Genomic DNA, 25,724 nt, shown 5'->3' on the forward strand with positions numbered 1-25,724 from the left:
CTATTGTTCTTAATTTAAAACATTTATATTAAGTCAAATTATTTGAGGTTTTCACCCCTGACCCATTCTTTTTAATACATTTCCACCTTCTTTTAAAGATTTATTTATTATTTTTAAAAAATATTTATTTATTTATATGTACATTTGGTGTTTGGTGTACATGAATATCTCTGTGTGAGGGAGTCAGATCCACTGGAACTTGAGTTACAGACAGTGTGAATTGCCGTGTGGGTGCTGGGAATTGAACCCAGGTCCTCTGAAAGAGCAGTCAGTGCTCTTAACCACCAAGCCGTCTCTCCAGTTCCTATTTATTATTTATACAGTGTTCTGCCTGCCTGTGTGCAGAAGAGGGCACCAGCTCTCATTATAGATGGTTGTGAGCCACCATGTGGTTGCTGGGAATTGAACTCAGGACCTCTGGAAGGACAGCCAGTGCTCTTAACCTCTGAGCCATCTCTCCAGCCCCACATTTCCAACTTTTAAGGCAATTTTTAAAAGGTATTTAATTTTATTTTTACAAGCGCAAGTGTGTGCACATGCACGTGTGTGTGTGTGTGTGTGTGTGTGTGTGTGTGTGTGTGAGAGAGAGAGAGAGAGAGAGAGAGATGTGTATGTATGCAGGTGCCTGTGAAGGCCAGAAGAGGGTGTCAGATCCCATGGAGTTAGAGAGGTTTTTGTTTTTCTTTCTGAGACGGGGTTTCTCTGTGTAGCCTCAGCTGTCCTAGAACTTGCTTTGTAGACCAGGCTGGCCTCGAACTTAGAGATCCACCGTCCTCTGCCTCCCAGTGCTGGAGCAGAGCTGGAGTTGTGTAGTGGGGCCCGTGGGCCACCTGAGGCGGGTGCTGTGAGCTGAACTTCCCCACAAGAGCAGGAAACACACTTAGCCACCGAAGCATCTCTCCGGAACCCTTTGAAGCACATGCCACCCGAAGTTCAAATGCTACTTTTTGCACCATTATGGTGACTCCTGCTTTAATCCCAACTACTTGGGAAACTGAGGCAAAAAGATAGTGAACTCAAGGCCAACCTGACCTCATCTCAAAATAAAAGTAAAGAAATAAAAATATGTGAGGGAATTTCTGCTCCTCGGATGGAGTTTGGGGGGCGGCTCCCTTCCTCCCCTCTTCCTGCACTTGTCCCTTGTGGCCGCTTTCCTCACTCTGCCCTTTTCCCTCAAACCAAGCCTGAGTATGTGGCTGTAGCAGCCAAAGCAGCCCCTTCCCGAGGAGCATTCTAGGGTGTACCCCGCTCTCTGCTCTGCCACCTGAGGAGGGAGTCTGCAGAGCTTGAACTGGTCATGGGGTTCCGGCCTCTGTGTGTTTGCTTCTGTTTTGGATGTTAATCCTCCATGCCTAATTTATTGATCCTCGCCCTTCCTTCTGTTAACAGTGGAGCTTTATGTTTTCCTCTTTGGCTGACGTCATTGCCTGGTAAAGCTCAGGGGTGGGGGTGGGGCGTGCATGCACGAACTTGTGCATAGGCATGTGCACACGGATGTGGATCAGAGCTGTCATCTTCTATTGCCTTCCACTGCGTGTCTCTTGCTGGAGCCGCCCAGTGCTGGGATTACAGTTGGAAACGTGTTCCCTGTGCAAGCATGAAACCTGAACAAAACCCATGTGGAAGCCAGGAGTGGGCCAAGCCGCACGGATCCCTGGAGCTCACTGGCCAACCATCCTAGCTGAAGCAGTAAGCTCTAGGTTCGGTGACAGACTCTGCCTCAGAAGAATTACAGGAGAAGTAACTCAGGAGGACACCCAGTGTCAACTTTTGGCCACATAACTATACGCAGACACCTATTTGTGCACATTATCTGGACCCTTGCATGCATGTACACACGCGGTAACCAGCCCAGAGAAATGAGCGCTCTACACATTCTCACGGTCCTCCTCGGCCAGTGTTCTATGAGAACGACCGTACCATGCCGGCGCTGAGGCAAATCTGTCCTCTCTGCTTCCCTGTGTCTACCCCATTGCTCGTGTGCTTTCTGCGATCAGCATTTGTTCCCAAAGACACAACTGAGTGGAGGAAGATTTTCCCACACTGCACTCTGAATTCATGGCATCTAGCACAGGGTTCCCCCAGATGCAGTGCAGAGAGCATCTGCAGGGTGAGGCCTGGAGCTCAGTCAATTGGTGGGTTCAATAATAGGAGGAAAGAAAGAAGAAAATGTACCCTACTTAAGTAGTTGTTCCTCTGAGCCGAAGCCTTTTCAGTCTTGCTGCTGAATGCTAGAAGCTATTCGGCTCACGAACCCCAAGCATTCCGTGGTGTTTCTGATAAGCACTTGATAAAATATGTGCCTAACTCAGTTCTCTCTCTCTCTCTGTCTCTTTCTGTCTCTCTCTCTCTCTGTGAGTATGTGTGTGTGTTCTATTTTGAAGTTGGTTGTAAGAGACAAACTTTTTTAAATGAAGGAACATGCATTTGTGCAGACTCAGAGGCCCTGTGCTTTGTCGTAGAGTCCCAGGCCAGGCTGAGAGCGGTGTTGTGTGCCTTTAAACCCTGCACTTGGGAGGCCGAGATGGAAGAATTGTGGGTTCAAGGCTAGCCTGAGCTTCCTAGTCAGGCTACCTCAGAAGAGGACAGAGGGAAACATGGGTGTCTATCCACAGATTCCCAGTTCAGCTTTGTATGGCCCCAGCCTCCTCCTTAGCCACCCGGAAGAGAGCTTGTAAGGAAGATGATGCACACCTTACACAGGCCTGTTTGTTTGTTTGTTTGTTTTTCGTGGGGAGAATATTTTTGCTTCTTTTGGTTGTTTGGTTGGTTATTCTTGTGTGAATTTTTTTTTCCTTTTGTTTTGGGGTTTTTGTTTGTTTGGTTGGTTGGTTTTGAGACAGGGTTTCTCTGTGTAGCCTTGGCTGTCCTGGATGCACTTTGTAGACCAGGCTGGCCTCGAACCCACAGTGATCCACCTGCCTCTACCTCCCGAGTGCTGGGATTAAAGGCGCGAGCCACCACCACCTGGCGCTTGTTTGCTTTAGTTTGTTGTTTTTGAGACAAGGTCTTTCTATGTAGTTCTAGCTGTCCTGGAACTCCCTATGTAGACCAGGCTGGCCTCGAACTTACAGAGGCATTTTGCTTTTTGAGACGGTGTTTCTGTCCTATTATGTGGATCCTGGGGATTGAAGTCAGGTAGTCAGGCATGCCAGTGGGCACCTTTACCCACTGAGCCTTCCTGCCTTCCCAGGTCATCTTTTTTAGTGTAGTTTAATATAAGTATTAAAGTATATTTATCAGTTTCTAAAGTAGACATGTAAAGTCTTAAGAATTACTTTGGACAATTTCACATGTATTTAAACTTTTAAATGCTTGAATTCACTCTGGAGTCATTTTTAAGACTTTTTTGTGTTACTTTTAATATGTGTTTGCCCTTAGGACAACTATGAATTCCTCAGCTGTCTGCTATGAATAAGAATGGGTTTCATTTGCTTAAGGAAAAATTACTTAAATAACTACTCATGTACATTGAAAAAAACTGTATGGGATGGGTTTCATTTTAATGTTGTGATAGTTAGCAGACACCAGTAGAGGGCGCTCCAGCTCACCTCTCCTAAATGTAATCTGATCTTGACCAGTAGAGGGCTCTCCAGCCGCTCTTCCCCACTCGAACTGTATATGGGCTTGAAAATGAAGGTTCTTTGGAAAGACCCCACATAGAAATACTGGGAGGCTCTACTGAAGGATGGGTGCTGTAATTTCCCTGACTCTGAGGAAGGAAACACTACTCTCGAGTATAATAATCACTTCATCAAAACACATCTGCGTGAGTTAACCTCTGGGGACTCGTCGTGAGGGTGCAGCTGAGGCAGGACTGGGTAGAAACTCCAAGCCAGCCTGGACTGTGTGGGGAACTTAAGTCTAGCCTGGGGTACATAACGAATTTGAAGATAGCCTGTGCAAGACCCTTGCCTTGAAAACATAAATGAGTAAGGCCACTGAGATGGCTGAGCAGGTGACGCTGCTTGCCGCCACGCCTGATGAAACGAACTTCCAGAACCCACAGAATGGCAGGAGCAAACCTCTCAAAAGTTGTCCTGAGGCATGCATGCTTACATATGGACACACGGACATTCAAAATGAAGAAATACAATGTAATTTAAGTTTTAAAAAGGAAAACAAAGATTAAAAAGTTAATGAGAAATTGGTCATTTGAAGAGGAGTGTTTGTGGTAGTTTGAAGTTGGTTTAAACACATTAACTTTAAGGATAACTTGCCCCAGTGGCAGTGCCATGGCAGAGGGTAAGCAGGAAGAGCCAGGCTAAGTGAGAAGAAAGCTTCATTGTTCTGAGAAGCGCAAGAGTGTTTGTGCCAGACGTGCACGTCTGCTGGGGTTTCTGCTCGAAGCCAGAGGGCTGATCCGAATTATTGGTGTTGGTTTCTTTTCTAGACCCCAGAAGGAAATACCATGTGAGGCTGCTGGCTTACAACAGCATGGAAGACGGCTACCAGGCTGACCAGACCGTTAGCACTCCAGGATGCGTTTGTGAGTGACAGCCACTCAGACATACCCCCAACCCACCCACCCCTCCTTTGAAATTCAATTTTGCTACTACTTGGAAGACTGGGGATGGCTTGGAAGACTGGGGATGGCAGTGGGGAGGGGATTTCTTTATATCCTCCAAGTGGCAGGCAATTCTTGAATAAGTGGGCGCTCAGTAAAAGTGGGCACTCAGTAAAAGTGGGCTGTTTCAGTTCTGAGTACCCGTTTTAACTTTGCAAACAAAAGACTGCTGGAAATGAAGTGGGGGAAAGCATATCAGGTCCCTACACCCTGACTTTCCTTTGTCTGCTTTTGCCTTGAGGCCAGCTGTTTCTCGTTCCGGCTTCCTCTGTCTGTGACTAGTATCTTGCCTCTAAACCTGCTTTGTTGTTGTCATTGAGGATTTTTGGGTTTGGGGTGGGGGGGGGTGGGCTTTATTTTTGAGACAGGGTCTTGAATCAGGCTGGCCTGGGGTTGGTTGGTTGGTTGGTTTGTTTCTTTCTTTCTTACACGGTCTCACTATGTAGCTCTGGCTTTTCTGGAACCCACTTTGTAAACCAGGCTGGCTTAAAACTCACAGCTCTTCCACCTCTGCCACCCGAGTGCTGGGGCTAAAGGCGTGCGCTACTATGTCTAGAGTTACTGTTTTTCAGTGGGTTAAGCACGTGGCTCCTCATCTACCTCTCAGAAGAGTCTGTTAGTGTGAGTGAGTCACGGATGACCACTCTGAAACCGGTGGGAGAAAGACCTCAGATCCACCTACAGTGGCGTGTCTCGGTTTCTGCTATGCTGCCGTCTGCAACACCAGCCCTTGCATAAAGTCATGTTGCATTTCTCAATAGCTGTCCGTGACCGCATGGTCCCTCCGCCACCGCCGCCGCACCATCTCTATGCGAAGGCTAATACCTCCTCCTCCATCCTCCTGCTCTGGAGGAGGCCTGCGTTTACCACCGCCCAGGCCATTAACTACACCATCCGCTGTAACCCTGTCGGCCTGCAGAACGCCTCTCTGGTCCTCTACCTGCAAACGTATGTAGCTTGTCTCCCCTGTGCTCCTGGCAGCTCACGCCTCTTACTGGCCGGGGCTCATCTTGGGCTTCCTCAATTCAGAGCTGATAATGTAACTTGTTTATCTGGTTCTGAAAACTATACTTCCCCAACATGAGCTGATGCACTGTGGGACCGCTGACCGTTGGAAATCCGTCACTGGTGCTAACAACCCCCTTACTCCTTCGTCACAGATCAGAAACCCACATGTTGGTTCAAGGACTGGAACCAAATACCAAGTATGAGTTTGCTGTGCGCCTGCATGTGGATCAGCTCTCCAGCCCCTGGAGCCCCGTGCTCTACCACACCACACTTCCAGAAGGTAGAGACCGCAGCTTCCCTGTGCAGTCGATCCCGTAAAGCTTATCTATGTAGTCAGTCGTTTGCGAATGGGTGTCTGTGCAGCACGTGCCTGCAGTTGCCCACAGACGCCAGAAGAGGGCATCACATCCTCCAGGACTGGAGTTATAGATTGTTGTGAGCTACCATGTGGGTGCTGGAAATTGAACTCTGGTCCTCTAGAATAGCACCCGGTGCTCTTAACCTCTGAGCCATCTCTCCAGTCCCACAATGAATTATATATATGGGTTGGTTTTTTGGGTTTTTTAAACTCATTTTTGTTGTTGTTTGGGTTTTTTAGACAAGTTTTTTAATATATTAGCCCTGGCTGTCCTGGAAATTCTTTGTAGGCTAGCTTCGAACTCACAGAGATCTGCCTGCTTTTGCCTCCTGAGTACTGGGATTAAAGGCTTGAGCCACCACGCTTATCTTAAAACAAAAAACAAAACAAAGAAATCTTTTAAGGACATATCTTTAAAGTATATGTGTCACTTTGAATAAAACTGGAGGTGGCGACACATGCCTGCCACCAAACACGTGAGAGGCAGAGTCAGGAGGCTTAGGAATTCAAGACTATCCGCAACTATGTAGAGAGTTCTAGAACAACCTGATGGTAAAAAAAGAATGGAGGTACAGATACCACCTTGAGAACAACACTGTCCTGAATACCTCCCAGTTGACTCTTTGTTTCCTCTGTACTATATTTAAGGCTGCTTTTTTTTCCCACCCCTTCTAAGAAAATTTACAAGCAAGTGAGCTTTACTTTCTGTCCCTGCAAGGACTACATTTTAATGTTTTCTTTTGTCAGTCGGCCACAGTGTTGAAGCCTCACTCTCAGCTCACTGAAGATGAGAGGCTCGCTCATCCTCTCAGGCGCCCACCCCACAACCATTTTCCTATGCCTGGCAGCCTAGTGCTGAGCCCAGTGCCCCCTGGATAGCTGACAGCGGCTCTGACTCCTGTGGCTCCAGCTACAGTGGGTCTGAGGATAGCCCATAAAAACAGAGTACCAAACCCAGCTCTTCATACTTGGGGCTCCCGTTAATCATGGAGTCAGCTGACATCAGACAGACATTGTTATGGGTTTGTTTTGTGGGCACACTGATTCCGGTGTCTCGGAAATGACAACGGTGTAGTCTCAGGGGCATCTGCTTCGAGCCTTCTGCACCGGGTTGTTGTTCTAAACATTTTAGTAGGAGCTACAGTTTAGAGTCGGTACCAATGGGAGCTTTGTCTGGTGAACAGAAAAGCAACCAACTGTACTCCCTCCCCCCCCCCTCCTTCCCTCTCTTCCCCAGGAAGTGCTCCTATGGCCTCACCCATGCCAGGCATACACCCTACTGCCCTACGCCAGTCGAGCCAGTAGTTTAACAATATAGCCAAGACATTCTGAAACTCCTCTCCCTTAAGCCTAGTATATATTCATCTTGAGTCTCCCCTCTTTATGGTTTTTTTTTTCCAAGACAGGGTTTCTCTGTGTTGTCCTGGAACTCACTCGGTAGACCAGGCTGGCCTCAAACTCAGAGATCCACCTGTTTCTGCCCTCCAAGTGCTGGGATTAAAGGGGTGCACCCACCACCTGGCCTCTTCATGATTTTTTTAAAAAAGTGGTTTAAGCCTGAAAGTAAAATTAAGATTGGAGGTGTGGCTCGGTGGGTAGAGTGCTTGGTGACTGCCTAGCATGCTCAAAGTCCTCAGGGCTGTCCAGGCACCACACAAAGCTGATAGGGTGGTGTGAGCCTGCTCCTGGCTCTCGGGAAAGCAGAAGGCTCTGGTATTGAAGGCTAGCCTCGGCTATTTCCTATCATTACAGTGAGCCTCAGAAAGCCATGATGTTTAGATTTCTTGCAATCGTTTCTGGTTGTTCAGACTCACCCATGGTTCTCTGTCTATCAGCCAGCGTTGGGGTGAGTGCAGCCTCTCTAACCCTGCTGATACACTGCCATTCTCATGTCCCCACAGCACCCACAGGCCCCCCAGTGGGGGTAAAGGTGACACTGATAGAGGATGACACCGCCCTCGTTTCCTGGAAACCTCCCGACGGCCCAGAGACAGTGGTGACGCGCTACACCATCTTGTATGCTTCCAGGAAGGCCTGGATTGCCGGCGAGTGGCAGGTCCTACACCGAGAAGGTGAGCGTCATCAGCACAGTGACAGGAAGTACAGAACACTGTCGCTGGAGCCACTGGTGTCACGGGGAAACAGGGAGGCGATGCAGAGGTCACACAGAATTTACATTCTTACATAGAAAGTAACACGTTATCAAAGTTTTAGTTTTGCTCAAAAAGCATTGGCAAGCCATCTATCAGTTTACTTGTGTGTGTGAGTGGAGACACGCGTGCGCCCTGGTGCCCGTATGGCGGTCAGAGGATGCTCTCACACACTGGCTCCCGCTTTCCACCTTCTGCCCCTGCATAGCTGCTCCAGGAGCTTCGAGTCACTCTTCCTGTTTCTATCTCCTATCTCTCCTTGGGGTGCTGTGGTTACAGATGCCACATCCAGCCTGTGCCGTAGGCTCCAGCTAGTCAGCCTTGCTCAGCAAGCCCTTTGCCTTCTGCGCCATCTTGCTAGCCCCACTTTTTTTTTGTTTGTTTCATTTTTTTAAGGACAGAGAAAACCTGATCAGGGCTTAAGAACACTAAGACTTTTAAAACATTAGCCTGTTTTTAGCTGAGGAATACTAAATTACTAGATTCTCAATATCCTTGCAGTGCATTTTTTACATTAGGTTCATTTTTAAATTTTTTTTCAATTTTAAAATCTTAAGTCTCCTATTTGGACACATTCCATGTGGCAGTTTAGATGGGGTGTCTAAAGTGTTATTTTGGCATGCCCTGAATTCACACATGCTGGAAAAGGACTATTTGCCAAGCAATTATAAGTTTAAGGTTTCAGAGGTAGTGGTTTACACCTGTAACCCTGGGCACTTTTGAGATGAAGAAGAAAAGTTCCAATCTTGTCGCCAGCCCAAGCCTATCTCAAGGGGAAAACACAAAAACTTAAGGATTGTAATTAAAAACAAACAACCCACCCCCCAAAAAAACTTTTAGGGGCTTGAGAAATGGCTCAGCGGTTAAGAGTGGTGACTGCATCTGGGTTCAGTGGCACACACCTGCAATCCTAGTACGCAGGGAGACAGAGGCAGGCGGACCTCTGTGAGTTCGAGACCAGCCTGGTCTATAAAGTAAGTTCAGGACAGCCAAGGCTACACAGAAAAACACTGTCTTGAAAACAAAACAAACAAACAAAAAAAGTGTGATGGCTGCTCTTCCAGAGGACCCTGGTTCAATTCCCAAAACCCACATGGCAGCTTACAACTGTCTGTAACTCTGGTTCCAGGGGATCTGACATTCTAACACAGACATTCATGCAGGCAGAACACCCCAATGCACATAAAATCAACTTTAAAAAGATTATTAATTTTTATTTTATGTGCAATGGTATTTTGCCTTAATGTTCATCTATGTGAGAGTGTCAGATCGCCTGGAATCCCAGCACAGGTGGAGGCAGGGTTTCTCTGCCTTGGCTGTCCTGGAACTCATTCTGTAGACCAGGCTGGCCTCGAACTCCTTAGTGCTGGGATTAAGGTGTGCATTACCACCACTTGGCTTTTTTTTTTTTTTTTTTTTTTTTTTTTTTTTAAACGATTTAAAATTTACTTTTAATTATGTGTAACTGTTCTTCACATGTGCCAGAAGAGGGCATTGGATTTCTTAGAAATGGAGTTTGAACCACCATATAGGTGCTGGGAGAGGAACCAAGGTCCTCTGTAAGAGCAGCCATCTCTCCAGCCTTGTAAGCTGGGGTTGTAGTGGTTGTAGATCCGTGTTTTCTATTCTCACCAGCTCCGCTGAGCAGTAGCTGGCTGCTGAGGAGATTTGAAAGTCCTATGGACTCGGCAATTACGTGGCATTGTGTTTGTCAGTTGTCACTTGTAGCTCACGGACCCCACCAGAAAGAACTTCAAGCAATTGTTGCATTTTCTTAAGGATTCTGTGAATCTCGGTTCAGATAGGGATGGGGCAGGGGATTTAGAGTCCGGGAGGGAAGGGTAAGCCTCCAGAAACAAGGCGGTGCCGACCTTGGTGAGTCACATTCATATTTACTGATGTCCCATTAGATATAGGAAATTACACGGCCAAGCCTTGAACATGACAGTCAGAGCTGCCCAAGGGGTGTGAGCTCTCTGAGGCCTCTTTATACCACAGTCTAGCTTAGGTTCTTTACAAATAAAAACAAACATTTTAAGCAGGGCAGTGGTGGTGCACAGCTTTAATCACAGGGGGAGGGGTTGGGGATCTCTTGAGTTTAAGGCCACCATGGTCTACAGAGAGAGTTCCAGGACAGCTAGGGCTACACAGAGAACCCCTATCTTAAAAAAAAAACAACAACAATAAATATGTGGCAGAGGTGGCAGTAGGGGTGGCTAAGGAGGCCAGAGGGCAACATAGAGGGATTGGCTCTCTGCACTGTGTGGGGCTCAGGAACTGGACTTCGTTTGTCACACTTGGTGGCAGGGACCTTTAACCTCCCTGCTGCATTTCAGGCCCCACCATGTGTTTCATTTCACATTTACTTTTACCTTTATTTATGTCTCTGTGTCTGTGCCACGTGTGTGCAGCGCCTGCAGAGGCCGGCGGAGGATGCTGAGCCCCCTGGAGCTGGAGCAACAGGCAGTTGTGAGCTGCCTGGCATGGGTGCTGGAAGCCAAACCCGGGGCCTGTAGTAGAGCACCATTTTTAACCCCGAGCCCTCTCTCTACCCCCACCACAATCCAGTTTCAGTCTTTCATTCCCAAGATGGCTTATTGACACAACACTTGACCAAATGATGAATCTGACTTAATAAGAAGCCATGAGTATTAACAGGGAGCCCTGGGAACATGTAGATTTGAGTTCTTCGTTCTTACCTTCCTGAAAGGAAACAAGAATTTCCTCAGCTTGTTCTCAAGTTGACCTGCTCAGGAGTTTGGGAAAGAGCTCAGAAATGAATATCTTACTCGTTTCTGGCTCTGTCGAGATGCAGGTCGTAATTGCAGGCTTTTGTGAACCTTCCTAACTACGTAATTGTGTGCAGAAAAACTTGATCCTTGTGCTGCTTGGTGAGATTTTCAGGAACATTCTTGTGAGAAGCTTTTGTTCCTTGTTAAATGTAGAGAGCTTTCTTCACAGCTGACGCTGTGGCTCAGAGAGAACAAGTGTGAGGAAGAGCAATCCAGTCCTGTTCCCCAGAGAGAAGTATGAAGGAGTCAGCTTACCTACAGTCACTTAAAAAGCAGGAACACAGCTTGGAATAGAGAAAAACTTACAGTGGAAAACTGCCCTTTGTATCTGAACACAGTAGTTTTAGAAAGGTGAGAGTACAGGAAAACATGGGGAAATACGAATTTTGACATATCTGATAGTATTTATTTTTTTCATTTTTCCAAAAGCACAGTTTCTCTGTGTAGCATTAGCTGTCCTAGAACTAGCTTTGTAGACCAGGCTGGCCTTGAACTCAGAGCTCTCTCTGACTGATAATCTTTAATTAATGCAAATTTATACATATTTAAGTCCATATTTAATACCGAATAGGTCAAGAATTAAAATTTTTTGAGAATCAAAATATTTGTGGTGGTGGGCTGGCAAGATGGACCATGAGGTAAAGGTGCTTGTCACTAACACAGACCACCTGCACTGGATGCCTGGACCCAGAGGAAGGAAGGAAAGAACAGACTCCTGAGAGTGGATCTCTCACCTCTGCACACAAGAGTCATGTGTTCATGGGGAAACAGAATGTTACACCATTTTCGTTTTTTGTAATTGAAGTAATTTTTAATGGACAGAAAGAATGCGTATGCATATAGTGCTGATGTACTTACAAATTAATTAATTAATTAATTTTGGCATTTTGAGACAGGCTTTTTCTCTGTGTAGCCCTGGCTTTCCTGCACTAGTATTGTAGACCAGGCTGGCCTGGAACTCACAGAGATCCACCTGCCTCTGCCTCTGCCTCTGCCTCCCGAGTGGGCTTAAAGGCGTGTGCCACCCCCACCCCCCAGCTCACTTATACATTTTAAATGAATTAGGCCGGGGTATAGCTCAGCTGGTAGGATGCTTGCCTAACATGCAGTAATCCCTGGGTTTAATCTCCAGCACTGGATAAAACTGGTCATCGTAGTACATGCCTGTATCTCAGCACTTGAAATGTGGAGGCAGGAGGACCAGGAGCTCAGGCTCATTCTTGCCTACATGAGTGAGTTTGAGTTTTTTTAATTAAATGAAAAATTTGCTTCTGGTAATGACAGGTTTTGCCAAACATGCTGTTGAAAAAGTAAATGTGTTTAATGATCGACTAAGAGCTTTAATTTCATCTCCACTTGGGAAGACATTGGAATGGAGCTCCATCTTGGTTTCATATTGCATCCGCCTACGTCTGAGATGCACAGGACAGACTCTTCCTGGTTCTAAACAGGGCTTCTCCGTGTGTTTGTTTAGCAGTTGCATTACTCAAGTAACTCACATTCTCTTCAGGCCAAGTTGAAATCAGAGAACATGAAAACAAGTCCTGTTGGGCTCCTGGCCCTGCCGCTGCTGGCTGGGCCACTTCACCCCGCGTGGCCTGTAGATTGGCTCCTATGTCAGGGCCTCATCTGTAGGCCTGCCCATACCTCCCTTGCTTACTGAGATACAGCCCAGTAAGTTCTCTGGGAAAGCCAGCCCTTGGGAGCTTCCCGAAGCTGCTGTAGGTCCCTGTGTGTGAGGAGAAACGGAGAACTCTCCTTTCCCACAGCGGGAAAGCGAGGTGTCCCTAGGCACTGGGCAGTGCTGTGACAGCTTTACCGTTGACTTACGTAAAGGGAAATACTTTAAATGCAGAAAGAAATAGCGAGGTTCAAACAGGAATCCTCAATGGCATCACAAAGAAAACACCTACAGATGCTGGCCATCTGTGGATTCAAATGTGACAACCTTTGCAGAGGAACAGATCGCAGGCAGATAAGCGTGGACTTCTTCTGTAGACATTTTTACTTATTTTGGGATAGGGGTGGGGCATGTAGGTGCCACAGCAGAATCAGAGGACAGCCTGTGGGGAGTCAGTTCTCCTTCCTCCATGTGGGTGCCGGGGATCAAAGTCAGGTTTTCAGACGTGGAGACAAGCGTTTCTCGCCACTGAGCATCTTGCTGGCCTGGGCCAGTCACCTCGCAGGTTAACCCGGGGTGAGGAGATGCTCAGTGGGTAAACGCTTTGCCACCAAGCCTGAAGATCTGAGTTCAGTCTCTGTAACCCACATGGTGGAAGAAGGGAAGGCTGCTGCAAGCTGTCCTCTGAGCTCCACACGCATGCCAGTGTGCACACAACCGCACATGCAGCACACACTCAACAGCAGTATAATGAAATGTTTTAAGAAGAGTTAACTGAGGCAGGCATGGTGGCACACACTTGTAACCCCACCACTCAGGGAGGCAGAGGTGGGCAGATCTCTGTCAGCTCTAGGACAGCCTGGTCTACAAAGGGAGTCCAGGACTGGCAAAGCTACTCAGAGAAACCCTGCTTTGAAAACCTTAAAAAAAAAAACGAGGAGGGGGGCTGGAGAGATGGCTCAGCGGTTAAGAGCGCTGACTGCTCTTCCAGAGGTCATGAGTTCAATTCCCAGCAACAACATGGTGGCTCACAACCATCTATGATGTGATCTGATGCCCTCTTCTGGCCTGCAGGTGTACATGCAGGCAGAGCATGTATACAGAATAATAAATACATCTTTGAAAGAAAGAAAGCCTAAAAAAACAAAACAAAACAAAAACAAAAAACAAGCTGGTGTTCAGCCTTTGTGGTTCCCATGGACCTTGAAAGTATTTGTGTTCTTTTTCATTTAAAGATTTTTGGTTTTTCAAGATAGTTTCTGTGTGTAGTCCTTACTGTCCTGAAACTCACTCTGTAGACCAGGCTGGCCTTGAACTCACAGCGATCCGCCTGCCTCTGTCTCCCAAGTGCTGGGATTAAAGTCATGTGCCACCACTCCCGGCTCAAAGATTGATTTTTTTATTATTTATTTATTTTTGGTTTTTCAAGACAGGGTTTCTCTCTGTAACCATGGCTGTCCTGGACTCACTTTGTAGACCAGGCTGGCCTCGAACTCACAGTGATACAATTGCCTCTGTCTCCCGAGTCCTGGAATTAAAGGCCTGCGCTACCACGCCTGGCTCTATTATTTAATTTTTTTTAAGTTTTTCTTTTTATGCATATGGGTGTTTTGCCTGCATGTATATCTATATACCGTTTGCATGTCCGGTGCCTGTGGAGGCCGGAAGAGGGCAATGGACTCCCTGGCACTGAGTTACAGACAGGTATGAGCTGCCATGCGGGTACTGGGAAGCGAACTGTGTCCCCTAGCACTGAGTTACAGACAGGTGTGAGCTGCCGTGTGGGCGCTGGAAAGCGAGCTGTGTCCCCTGGCAGTGCAGCCAGTGCTCTTAACCACTGAGCCTCCTCTCCAGCCCTGTTTACATTTTTGTTTTGTTTCATTATGTGTTTTTGTTTGTTTGTTTGAGCCAGGGCTTTTGTGTGGAGCTTGCTTTGTAGACCAGGCTGGCCTTCAAACTCACAGAGATCTGCCTGCCTCTGCCTCTGGAGTGCTAGGACTAAAAGCTAACACTACTACACCCAGCTAAAACTATTTTTACTTAGGTCTGTGTATGTGTATCTTTGTGGGGCTGTGTGCAGGTGAGTGCAGGTGCTTAACAGACCAGAGGTTCTGAGCCCCTGGAGCTGGGGTTACAGGTGGTTGTGAGCCACTCAGTTCTGGAGTTAAGAGTATGTACCATTTGTGCAAAGGGACAAGTTAAAGCTAAAAAGTGAAGATTTACTTTTTATTACTTAATCTTTCTAGTTTCTATTTTTATGCGTATGAGTGGTTTGCACACATGTATATCTGCACATCACTAGCGTGCCTGGTGACTATGGAGGCCAGATGAGGGCACTGGATCCTCTAGAATTTAACACCTAGTTAAAAGAGCTAACACATATAAAAATAAAAACAAAACAAAAAACCAAAATAATAATAACTAAATCTTTATGTTTTAACTTGAACTTAGCCCTCTGCATGAACACTGTCTTACCTGCTAAGCCGTTTCTGTTTAAGAAGGAAGAACCAGAATCATCTAAAGCAGCTGTTACCCTAAGAAGTTTAAACAATTACGATTAAGAAAAAAAGATTGGCCAGGCATGCTGGCACACAACTTTAATCCCAGCAGAGGCAGGCAGATCACTGTGAGTTCGAGGCCAGCCTGGTCTACAAAGTGAGAACGAAAGATTAGTCTCACACTGGAATTTTGTTTTCTTACACTGGATTTTTAAAGTGGACTTTTAACTGTTGATCCGGGCTTGTTACATATGCCTTCCTTTCTGTATGTGTTGAAATATCCACAATTAAATGTTCGTAATGTCACGAGTATATAAGGAGTAAAACATCATATAGGCATATGTGGTATAAAGAGTATAAAATAAACCTACTTATATTTTTAAAATAATTTCTTTATTTTTAGTGCATTGGCATTTTACCTGCATGCATGTCTGTGTAAGGGTGTCATATCTTGGAGCTACAGACAGTTGTGAGCTGCCATGTGGGTGCTGGGAATTGAACCCGGATCCTTTGGAAGAGCAGTCAGTGCTCTTAACCACTAAGCCATCTCTACAGCCCCAACCTACTTATATTTTAAATACATATATAAACTCAAAACTATATGCTGTGTTTAGAGATTCCTTCTAAGGGCGAGAGAGATGGCTCCACAGTTAAGAAAACACTCTGGGGGGCCAGAGAGATGGTTCAGAGGTTAAGAGCACCATCTGCTCTTCCAAAGATCCTGAGTTCAATTCCCAGCAAGCACATGGTGGCTCACAACCATCTATACTGAGATCTGGTGCCCTCTTCTGGCCTGCAGGTGTACATGCAGGTGAAACACTGTGTACGTAATAAATAAAATCTTAAAAAAAAAAAAAACTTCTTCAAAGACCCAAGTTCAGTGTCCAGAACCTGCCTCACGGCTGCCATAACAGCTCTGAGGGACTCTGATGCCCCTTCCGCATCTGTGGTGCTGCACTCTTGCACTTACCCTACTCCCACACACATATGTTTATGAAAACAAAGCTTAAAAAAAAAAAGAAAATCAAAGAAACAAAAACCTCCGTCTGAAACCCCATTATAGAGGCCGTTAGGGGTGTCTGTAGATGCACAGCAAAGTGGTAAGTGACGACATTGAGATATTGGAAGCACGTGAGGTAAATATGGTTTTGGGCTGTGGCTCAGTAGTAGAGTATTTGCTTAGCGTGCCCAAGGACCACAGTTCAATCCTAGCATCGTACCTAACAGAAATATAAACATCTCTGTTCATACAGTTATACACATACACAAATAATTAAAATATTACCAATGAGCTGGGCGTGGTGGTGCATGCCTTTAATCCCAGCATTCCTGGAGGCAGAGACAGGATGATCTCTGTGAGTTCGAGGCCAGCCTGGTCTACAAAGTGAGTCCAGGACAGTCAAGGCTACACAGAGAAGCCCTGTCTTAGAAAACAAAACAAAAAACAAAACAAAAGTAAACAATGGAGTTGTCATTGTATCTATATCTATCTGTTTTTCAAATGACCCACAATGCAAATAGTCACTTCTGCAATCAGGAAGAGACGTGCTTTTGTTTTTATTTATTTGTGTAAGCGTGTCCTGTGTGTGTGGGTGACTGTGGAATAAGTCATTAGAGCCTGTGGAGCTGGACTTACAGGTGGCGGTGAGCTGCACGGTGTAGGTGCTGGCAACTGAACTCGGGTCCTCTCAAAGATCAGCAAACGCTCTTAATGGCTACGCCTTCTCTTCACACCCCTGGGGGGGGGGGAACTTTTTAAAAATGTATCCTCAGAAAAATGCTTCTTAAGTGTGTGGTTTGCATGGCTGTAGAAGTTTACTTAATTTGTGACCTTTCTAGGGGCAATAACCATGGCTCTGCTGGAAAACCTGGTGGCAGGAAACGTGTACATTATCAAGATATCTGCATCCAACGAAGTGGGGGAAGGGCCCTTCTCAAACTCCGTGGAGCTGGCCGTCCTCCCCAAGGACACCTCAGAATTGAACCAGAGGCCCAAGCGTTTGGATTCTTCCAATGCCAAAGGTCTGGACAGCCACTGCGGTTTTTTCATTCCCTTATACTGGGTCGCTCTCCCACGGTCGCCACAGCCCTGAACCCGAGCCGGGTTTGCTGAGTTGTTACTGCATGGCCCTCTTCTGTGGTCTGAGAAGGCAGCGGGACAGTCACCTCAGAATGAACTTTCAGCTCCCAGACCTCTGCGCCCAGTTGCTTCCTCAGCTGCGCTGTGCTGGCTGAGCTGCAGGCTGGTGGGCGGAGCGGCTCGGAGGAGGAAACATGTGGCCACACAGCCACTCTCACTCCTAGCAGTGTGCCTGGTCTAAAGGAAGCCAATGCCCCCTGGGGTTCGGGACTAGACATACCTCGCTCTTTTCTGTGGCTTTAAGACGCCTGAGAGGCACAGTAGTTGGTGTGGAAGCAGAAGAAAAACAGTCAGAACTAAGAAGGGGCAGGAGGGAGCGGCAATGGTCAGCTTACCACGGCGAAGAGGAGAGCAGCCTTGCTTGTCATTTTGCTCAGCGCTCCCAGCCCTTGCAGGGGACCAGGGTTTGGTTCCCAGCTTCAGGGAGACCTGACGCCACCTTCTGGTCCCTGTGGGCACTGCACACCTGTGTGCATAGAGACATACATAAATTAAAGATGAAATTAATATCTTTAAAAGCAAATGAATTCTAGGTTGGTGCTCACTGTTTGATGTAATAGTGGCTGTCTAAATGTGATCTCCGTCTTCAGTGTTGGAGAATGAATTGACTTCTATAATCACTGGCAAAAATCAATCTGTGATTTTTGTGCTTAGAACGTCAAAACTCTCCCTTTGAGATAAAGGCAAATTGTAGAAGAGCAGCTATCTGAACTACGGTATGTGGAATGTGTTTGTTTCCTCTGATTGAATAAATGTGCTTCCATTCTAGTTCACTCAGGCTATTACCATCTGGACCAGAGGTCAATGACGGGCATCGCAGTCGGCGCTGGCATAGCCCTGACCTGCATTCTCGTCTGTGCTCTCATCTTGATATGCCGCAGCAAAGCCAGGTGCGTTGCCGTTGTTAGAGATGCTGATGCAGGGCCTGGGTAATGAATGGCTCACAGGTAGAGTGCTTGCTGTGCCAAGCGTGAGAACTGAAGATCACAAAACCCACAGGGATGCCAGGCGGCTGTGGTGCCTTCCCATCAGCCCTGATTCCAAGAGGTAAAGGCAGAAAACTCCCTTCACAACCAGTGTAACGGAGCTCCAGGTTCAGTGAGGGATCCTGCCTCAAATGTAAGGTGGGGAGTGATGAGGAAGGCACCCAGGCCAACCCCAGCTCTCCACATGGACATACAAGTAAACACACATGCATCACACACGCACACGCGCGCGGGAACACGCACGACAGAGGGAGGGAGGGAGGGAGGGAGAGAGAGAGACTGCAGTGGTTAAAAACATTTAAGCAACAGCAGCTGCAGGAAATGAATTGAAATCAAGTGCCCAAGTGCCTTGTAGAATAACTGGGCTATTTTCCTCCTTAAAATGAATGTTATGTTATGGGGTTTTTACAGCTTGGAATGTGCTGAATTTATACTGGGATCCTTTTCCAGCCATTGGGGGCGGGGGCGGAATGCTGTGCCAATAAAAATCCCTAGATGAGTATGTGGTTTCTGCGTTTCTGTATTGGTCTGAGAAAATGAAAGGTATATTTGAGAGATTAGATTTTGCTTTTGTGTCTGTTTTAATGGCACACTTGGTCTGGCACCCCCCTCCCCCAGAAGACTCCTGATTCCGGGTCTAAGTGGTCGTACCAGATGTGCCTTGGTCACCAGGAGAGGCACAGAGTAAGTGGCTGCAATTGCAGACAGGACTGAGACGAATGAAGTGAATAGAGACGTGTTAGCGCTCAGCTGTCGGGAAAGTCAAATGCTGCAACAGTGAATAGAATTAGAGATCTACCATTTAAGCCAAGTGAGGTGGCACACGCCTGTAATCCCAGCACTCTGGGAGGCAGAGGCAGGAGGATCTCTGTGAGTTCGAGGCCAGCCTGGTCTACAAGTCGAGTCCAGGAAAGTCAGGGCTACATAGAGAAACCCTGTCTCAAAAAAAAAAAAAAAGAAAGAAAGAAAGAAAGAAAGAAAGAGAGAGATCTAGTATTTGGTTTCCAAAGTATTCGAGACACAGACATCAAAGAACCCCATCATTTCAAAACCCACGGGCTAAGGATTAGTTAATAGAGTGCTCCCCCAGCAACATGAAGCCCTGGGTTCAGTCCCCAGCACTGACTAAGCCAGCTGTGGCTTTATGCCCTCCAGAGGTGGAAGCAGACAGAAGTTCAAGGTCAAGGGGCCTTCACGGTGGCTCAGTGGATAAAGGTGCATGTTTATGACCCTGAGCACAGCGTTCAGCCCTCAAAACCCACATGGTAGGAGTTAACTGAGTCTTGCTAGTTGTCCATTGACCTTCATACACGCACGCACGCACGTATGCATGCACGCACGCTGTAATGAAATAAATGTAAATATGTAAAAAGCAAACAAACAAACAACAACAAAAAAAAGTAAATTCGAAGTCATTTTCGGCTTCAAGTTTGAGACCAGACTGGGATACACAAGTCACTATCTGAAAAAAAAAAAAAGTTATGATTTGGGACACTGAGATGAGAAGGCTTTCTTTTCCTATCAATATTTCAGGAAGTCATCCGCCTCTAAGACAGCGCAGAATGGCGCGCAGCCCTTATCCCGGGCCAGTGGCTCTGTGGCAGCGGGGAGTGACCTGGGGAAGAGCCTGGAGAGAGCTGCAGAGAATGAGGAGTCCTTGGTACCCATGATGCCAAGCAGCTTCATCGATGCAAAGGTGCTCTACGCCGTGCTTCTCTCTTTATGTGACATTAACTCACCAGCAAAGTGTGTTGAATGTGTTGTGTACATCCTCCTGTTAGATAGTTCACCCATAGTTTGGGGGGAGAAATTGAGGACACATGAAAAGGTGAGGACAGACAGGCGCCATTAGACAAGATTATGGGGATCCGAGATGTCACCATCATTAGCTTTTTGTTAGTGTAATTTGAGCTCCCCTGCACTTATGGAATCACGCTTTTTTTTTTTTCCTCCGAGACAGGGTCTCTCTGTGTAGCCCTGGCTGTCCTGGACTCACTTCAGAGAGCCACTTGCCTCTGCCTCCCAAGTGCTGGGATCAAAGGCATGCGCCACCACACCAGACTCGGGCCAACATTTTCTTTTTGTTTTTGGTTTTTTGTGTTTTGTTTTGTTTGGTTGGTTTTTTTTTTGTTGGTGGTGGTTTTTTTTTTTTTTTTTTTTTTTTTTTTTTTTTTTTTCTGAGACAGGGTTTCTCTGTAGCCTTGACTGTCCTGGACTCACTTTGTAGACCACTCTGGCCTCAAACTCATAGCAATCTGCCTGCCTCTGCCTCGCAAGTGCTGGGACTAAAGCTGTGAGCCGCCACCACCCAGCTGCCTGCATGTGAGCCTGCACACCAGAAGAGGATATTTGATCTCATTATATAGATGGTTGTGATCCATCATGTGGTTGCTGGGAATTGAACTCAGGACCTCTAGAAGAGCAGTCAGTGCTCTTAACCTCTGAGCCACCTCTCCAGCCTTCAAATCAACACTTTAATTAAATTGTTCTACACTGGATTTAATGGTTGCCTGAGTCAATGCCCATAGCACACACATAGCCTGTTATATAAATATTTTACATGTATGAGTGTTTTGCCTGGGTGTGTATCTGTGTATCACGCGTGTGCCTGTTGCCCAAGGAAGGCAGAAGAGGACATGAGCCTCTGGAGCTGGATTACAGATAGTTGTGAGCTGCCGTGTGGGCCTTGGGAACTTGCCCTTGTTCTATGAAAGAACAGCCTTATACAGCCTTCAGCAACCACTGAGCCATCTCTGCTGCCTCCGAAGAACATTGTTTTAAAATAAGAAAGATGGGGGCTGGAGAGACGGCTTAGCAGTTAGGAGCGTTTTCTGATCTTTCAGAGGACTCAGGTTCATTCTCAGCACCTGCATGGTGGCTCACAGTCACCTGCATGGTGGCTCACAGTCACCTGCATGGCAACTCATAGTCACCTGCATGGCGGCTCACAGTCACCTGCATGGCGGCTCACAGTCACCTGCATGGCTGCTCACAGTCACCTGCATGGCGGCTCACAGTCACCTGCATGGCGGCTCACAGTCACCTGCATGGCTGCTCACAGTCACCTGCATGGCTGCTCACAGTCACCTGCAGCTCACCTTTCCAGGGAACTGACTCCCACTTCTGACCTCCTCAGGTACGTGGCATGCATGCATGCATACATACATACATACATACATATGTGCAAAGCACTAGTGCACATACAATAAAGATCTACTATAGACACCTGAAGAGCCTTCCCTTGGTGGCCCAAGGCAGTAGAATATTACAAGGAACTGTCACCAGGGGCTGCTACCTCTTGTCTTTGCTGAGGCTTGTGTTGAGAGCTATGGAAACCAGCTGGAACTGTGTTCAGCCTCATCACATTCTTATAGCAGTAGCTCCGTAAAAAGAAGATTCTGAGAAAAGATGATGTGGCTGCTGCCACCTGTGTCCTGCAGAGCTGACAGCCTCGTACAGCATGTCCCTTGTGACAAGCCACCCTTCAAAGACCCTTTCCTGAAGTGTACAGTGACTAAGACATTTTTAAAGCTTTAGTAGAATTTATATTAATGTTTTGCCTTTCTTTTGTGTTTTGGACATATGTGGCCATTTGTATGCCATGGTGCACATGTGGAGGTCAGAGGGCATTTGTATGCCATGGTGCACATGTGGAGGTCAGAGGGCATTTGTATGCCATGGTGCACATGTGGAGGTCAGAGGGCATTTGTATGCCATGATGCACATGTGGAGGTCAGAGGGCAGCTTGTGGGAGGCATTTCTCTCCTTCTACTATGTGGGTTCTGGTTGTCAGACGGAGTGGCAAGTACCTTTCTTCCGCTGAGCCATTCCACCTGCCCATGAGTTTATATTAATTTTATTCAGTTTTTTAACAGGCACAATACAGTTATACCCAATGTTACATATTGAATGTATTTTTGCTGTTGTATTTGTGTTGTTTGCAGCCTGTCTTAGCTTTTACTTTATAATAAAAATTAAACCCTATTCAACTTATTTCATATTAATGTAAGACATTAAAATCTAAAGGTTTTTTTTTTTTTTTTTCCTTTCTCCCAAGGCATGCAACTATATAGACAAAGCTGACCTTGAACTCCTGATCCTTCAGCCTCTTTCTCATGTCTTGAGTTCTGGAGTTACATGCTCACACCTCCACACCTGGTTTATATGGTTTTGGGGATCAAACCCAGAGCTTCTTTCATCCTAGGCAAGCACTGTACAAATGAGCCTTGTCCCCAGCCCTAGAATCCTGACCTTCTAAACACTAGTGTGTATTGTGGTTCTGTTATTATCACTCTGGTAACAGATGCAGGAAAAGATAGGAGGAGAAACAGAGTGACAGGGAAGATGGGAGAAAATCAAAGAGGCAGAGAGCAGCGGGAGGCGTGGTCAGCCCCCATGGTTGGCCTGCCCATAATGCCCCACATCTGGGTAAATGTGGGTCCAGGGCATTGTTCCTCTCCACTGCTATTAAAGTAGTTTAGTCATTTAAAAAAAGAAAGAAAGAAAGAAAGAAAGAAAGACAGACCAGGGAGGCTGGAGAGCTAGCTCAGAGGTTAAGAGCACTGACTGCTCCTCCAGAGGTCCTGAGTTCAATTCCCAGCAACCACATGGTGGCTCACAACCATCTATAATGTGATCTGATGCATACTGGATACATAATAAATAAATCTTTTTTTTTAAAAGGTTGAATAGAGAATATAATAAATAAATGCACCAGTAATCATTAATATCTCATCATAATTCCATACTTTTGCTTGCTGTAACAAAAAATTTGTCAGCATTGCCCTTTATGCTAAATAGTTTAGTGTGCTCAGAGGTTTTAATAAGAAGTAGGAAGTAATTTTAAATAAGCACATATACAATAGAGTTGGGGGTAGGTACAGAGTGACCCAAGCTAGGTGGGCTGGCACGCTTCTGTCATCTGCCTGGTGCACAACTAGGTGTGCTAGCATGCTTCTGTCATCGACCTGGTGCACGCGCAGAAAGCTAAAGGAGACAGAACATGAGTTCTGCACCAGGCTACACAAGAAGAGAATAAACCTGATGGAGGCTGGAGAGATGGCTCAGCGCTTGAGGGCACTGACTGCTCTTCCGGAGGACCTAGGTTCAAATCCTAGCACCCACTTGGCAGCTCACAACTGTCTGTAACTCCAAGATTTGGCACCTTCATACAGACATGCGTGTAGGCAAAACACTGATGGACGTAAAATGAAAATAAATAAATTTTTTAAAAAAAGAATAAACCTGACATGTTTTTTTCCTGTGATGTTCATGAGTGTTTCATCTGCACATATGTCTGTGCACCACATATGGTGTGTGTATAATCCAGAAGAGGGCATAGCATCCTTGAAGCTGGAATTAGAAATGGTTGTCAGCCACCATGTGGGCGGTGGGAATCAAGCCTGGGTCCTTTGGCAGAACAGCCAGTCCTCTTGGCCATTGAATCTTCACTCCACACACACCCCAATATACATAAATATTTTTTTAATCAAAAGCTAATGTCTTGAATATGTTTTCTCCTATGCAGAAGCAGCAGCAGCGTGTATGACATTGTCTTCTTTGGACACTCACAGTCCTTCTGAACTTCTCTCCTTGACCTCAGACCTCTAATACTGAGCTATTTCCCTTTTTATTTCCTCAGGGAGGGACTGACCTGATCATCAATAGCTATGGTCCTATAATCAAAAACAGCACTAAGAAAAAGTGGCTCTTTTTCCAAGACACTAAGAAGATCAAAGTTGAACAGGTAATTCCCTAATGTGAGCAGAATCCTTTACAGTCCGTGGCATAAAAAAATGAAAATTAGAAAGACAAGGGAAAATGTAAATGAAGACTTCTTGACCTGGTTTCATTCTGGCTGTGGAGAACTGGGGGAGGATTGAACTCGGGACCTCTGGAAGAGCAGCCAACAGAAGTGCTCTTAAGCTCTGAGTCATCTCTCTAGCACCCCCCCCACCCCTTTTATTTTTTTAATGTGTGTATGCCTGTCTGTGTAGCCACACATGAGCATGGCCCTCGGAGGCCAGATGCAGAGCTGGAGAGCTACAGATGGTTATGAATCACCTGGTGAGCGTCTGGGCACTAACTCCAGTCCTCTGCCAGCACAGTATCTGGTCTTAACCACTGAGCCATCTCTCCACCAAGGAAGGTTTCAGCCTTTCAGTTCAGAAATGTTCCTAGCCGTCTCAGGGAACCACTGACCCAAGCACTCCATTCATGATGGTGACTTTCACCACCACCACTCACAAGACAGCATTTCTCTGTGTTGCCCTGGCTGTCCTGGAACTAGCTCTGTAGACCAGGCTGGCCTCAAACTCAGAGATCCACCTGTCTCTGCCTCCCGAGTTCTGAGATTAAAGACGTGCACCACCACAGCCCAACACCGTGGTAACCATTTGCCCATTCACTTGAACTATCTGCTGTCTCATAGCTACCTTGTCTATTTTTGCCTAGACGCAAAGAAGATTTGCTCAGGCTGTCTGCTTTTACCAGCCAGGCACCACAGTGCTGATAAGCGATGAAGACTCCCCTAGCTCCCCAGGCCAGACCACCAGCTTCGCAAGACCTTTTGGGGCCACCCTTGACACCGAGCATTCAGCCAACAGTGAGGGCAGCCACGAGACAGGGGATTCTGGAAGGTTCTCCCACGAGTCCACTGATGAGATACATGTGTCCTCCGTCATCAGTAGCACACCCCCCATCTCGAATCCCCTCACCAGTGGTGATTCCGATGGGACCGCTGCGCTCAAGAAGCTCGGAGACGCCGCGGAACCCTCGGCAGCTGAGCAGACCTCCTCAGCTCCACGGCCCCCATCTGCAGGGCTGTGCTTTGCTGTCGGGGGGTTCCCCGTCTAGACAGCCCCACTCAGGTACTCACACCAAGCATCTGTTCGAAGGACAAAGAACAGGGAGCCAAAGCCTTTTGTGAAAATCTTGATGTCTTACTGTTTATTGTTTTTTTGTTTTTTGTTTTTTTAATTATTTTTAAGCTGACGAATTTTGAATGTTTCATTGTCAACAATGTGAAAAGGGGCAGTCGAGATCCATGACTGGATTCTAAGATGTATCACTGGAGCGGAGGGAAGACTGCCTGAGCCCTCTGCTGAATAGCTACCTCAGTTTGCTGTCGGCAGACTCTGAAGACAACTGTGCTGCCTCCTTCGTGTGCTGGTTTGTTTCTCTCGGCGACATAGCCAGCAGGACTTCCTAGTGGCGCTGTGTGTCCAGTGTGTGTGTGTGATGTGTGTGACTGAAGGAGTTGGGTGGGTGGATAAGGAAGAACGTTGATCTCACGAAGCTCTGACTTTTTTTTTTTTTTTTTTTTTTTTTAAAGAACTGTGACACCTGCATTATTTGGGCAATGTTAACACCTCTGGCTGTGAGGAGAAACTATGGGACTATATTTGTTTGAATGAATGAAACAAAAACATCTCTTTGGAGGAGAGAATCATCCCATAGCGTATAGGGAAAGGGTGTCCTTGCAAAGCTGTTAGGTTTTGGGCACCAGTACAGAAATTTGCTCCTGCCCGCCTTCAGCCTACAAAGGCACTTTTCCCTTGGCCCCACAGTCGCCGAGGGCTGTGTTGTCTTTTGTGAAACATCTT

The 25,724-nt window shown here is 46.6% G+C and overlaps 1 protein-coding gene across 1 annotated transcript in view; it reads left to right on the top strand.

Moving 5' to 3' along the window:
- The window catches only part of Prtg (protogenin), a 91,793-nt gene extending 66,351 nt beyond the window's left edge, over window positions 1–25,442 (top strand). Inside the window, exons 5-13 of the mRNA XM_051140825.1 lie at window positions 4,394–4,489; window positions 5,329–5,515; window positions 5,728–5,855; window positions 7,835–8,005; window positions 16,834–17,016; window positions 17,904–18,024; window positions 19,654–19,816; window positions 23,762–23,866; window positions 24,574–25,442. Coding sequence (XP_050996782.1) covers window positions 4,394–4,489; window positions 5,329–5,515; window positions 5,728–5,855; window positions 7,835–8,005; window positions 16,834–17,016; window positions 17,904–18,024; window positions 19,654–19,816; window positions 23,762–23,866; window positions 24,574–24,975 — 1,556 coding nt within the window. The 3' untranslated portion in view covers window positions 24,976–25,442. The remainder of the gene's footprint in view (window positions 1–4,393; window positions 4,490–5,328; window positions 5,516–5,727; window positions 5,856–7,834; window positions 8,006–16,833; window positions 17,017–17,903; window positions 18,025–19,653; window positions 19,817–23,761; window positions 23,867–24,573) is intronic.
- Window positions 25,443–25,724: the final 282 nt, after the last annotated feature.

Source organism: Acomys russatus, chromosome 32, assembly GCF_903995435.1.
Source record: "Acomys russatus chromosome 32, mAcoRus1.1, whole genome shotgun sequence".
Taxonomy (NCBI): domain Eukaryota; kingdom Metazoa; phylum Chordata; class Mammalia; order Rodentia; family Muridae; genus Acomys; species Acomys russatus.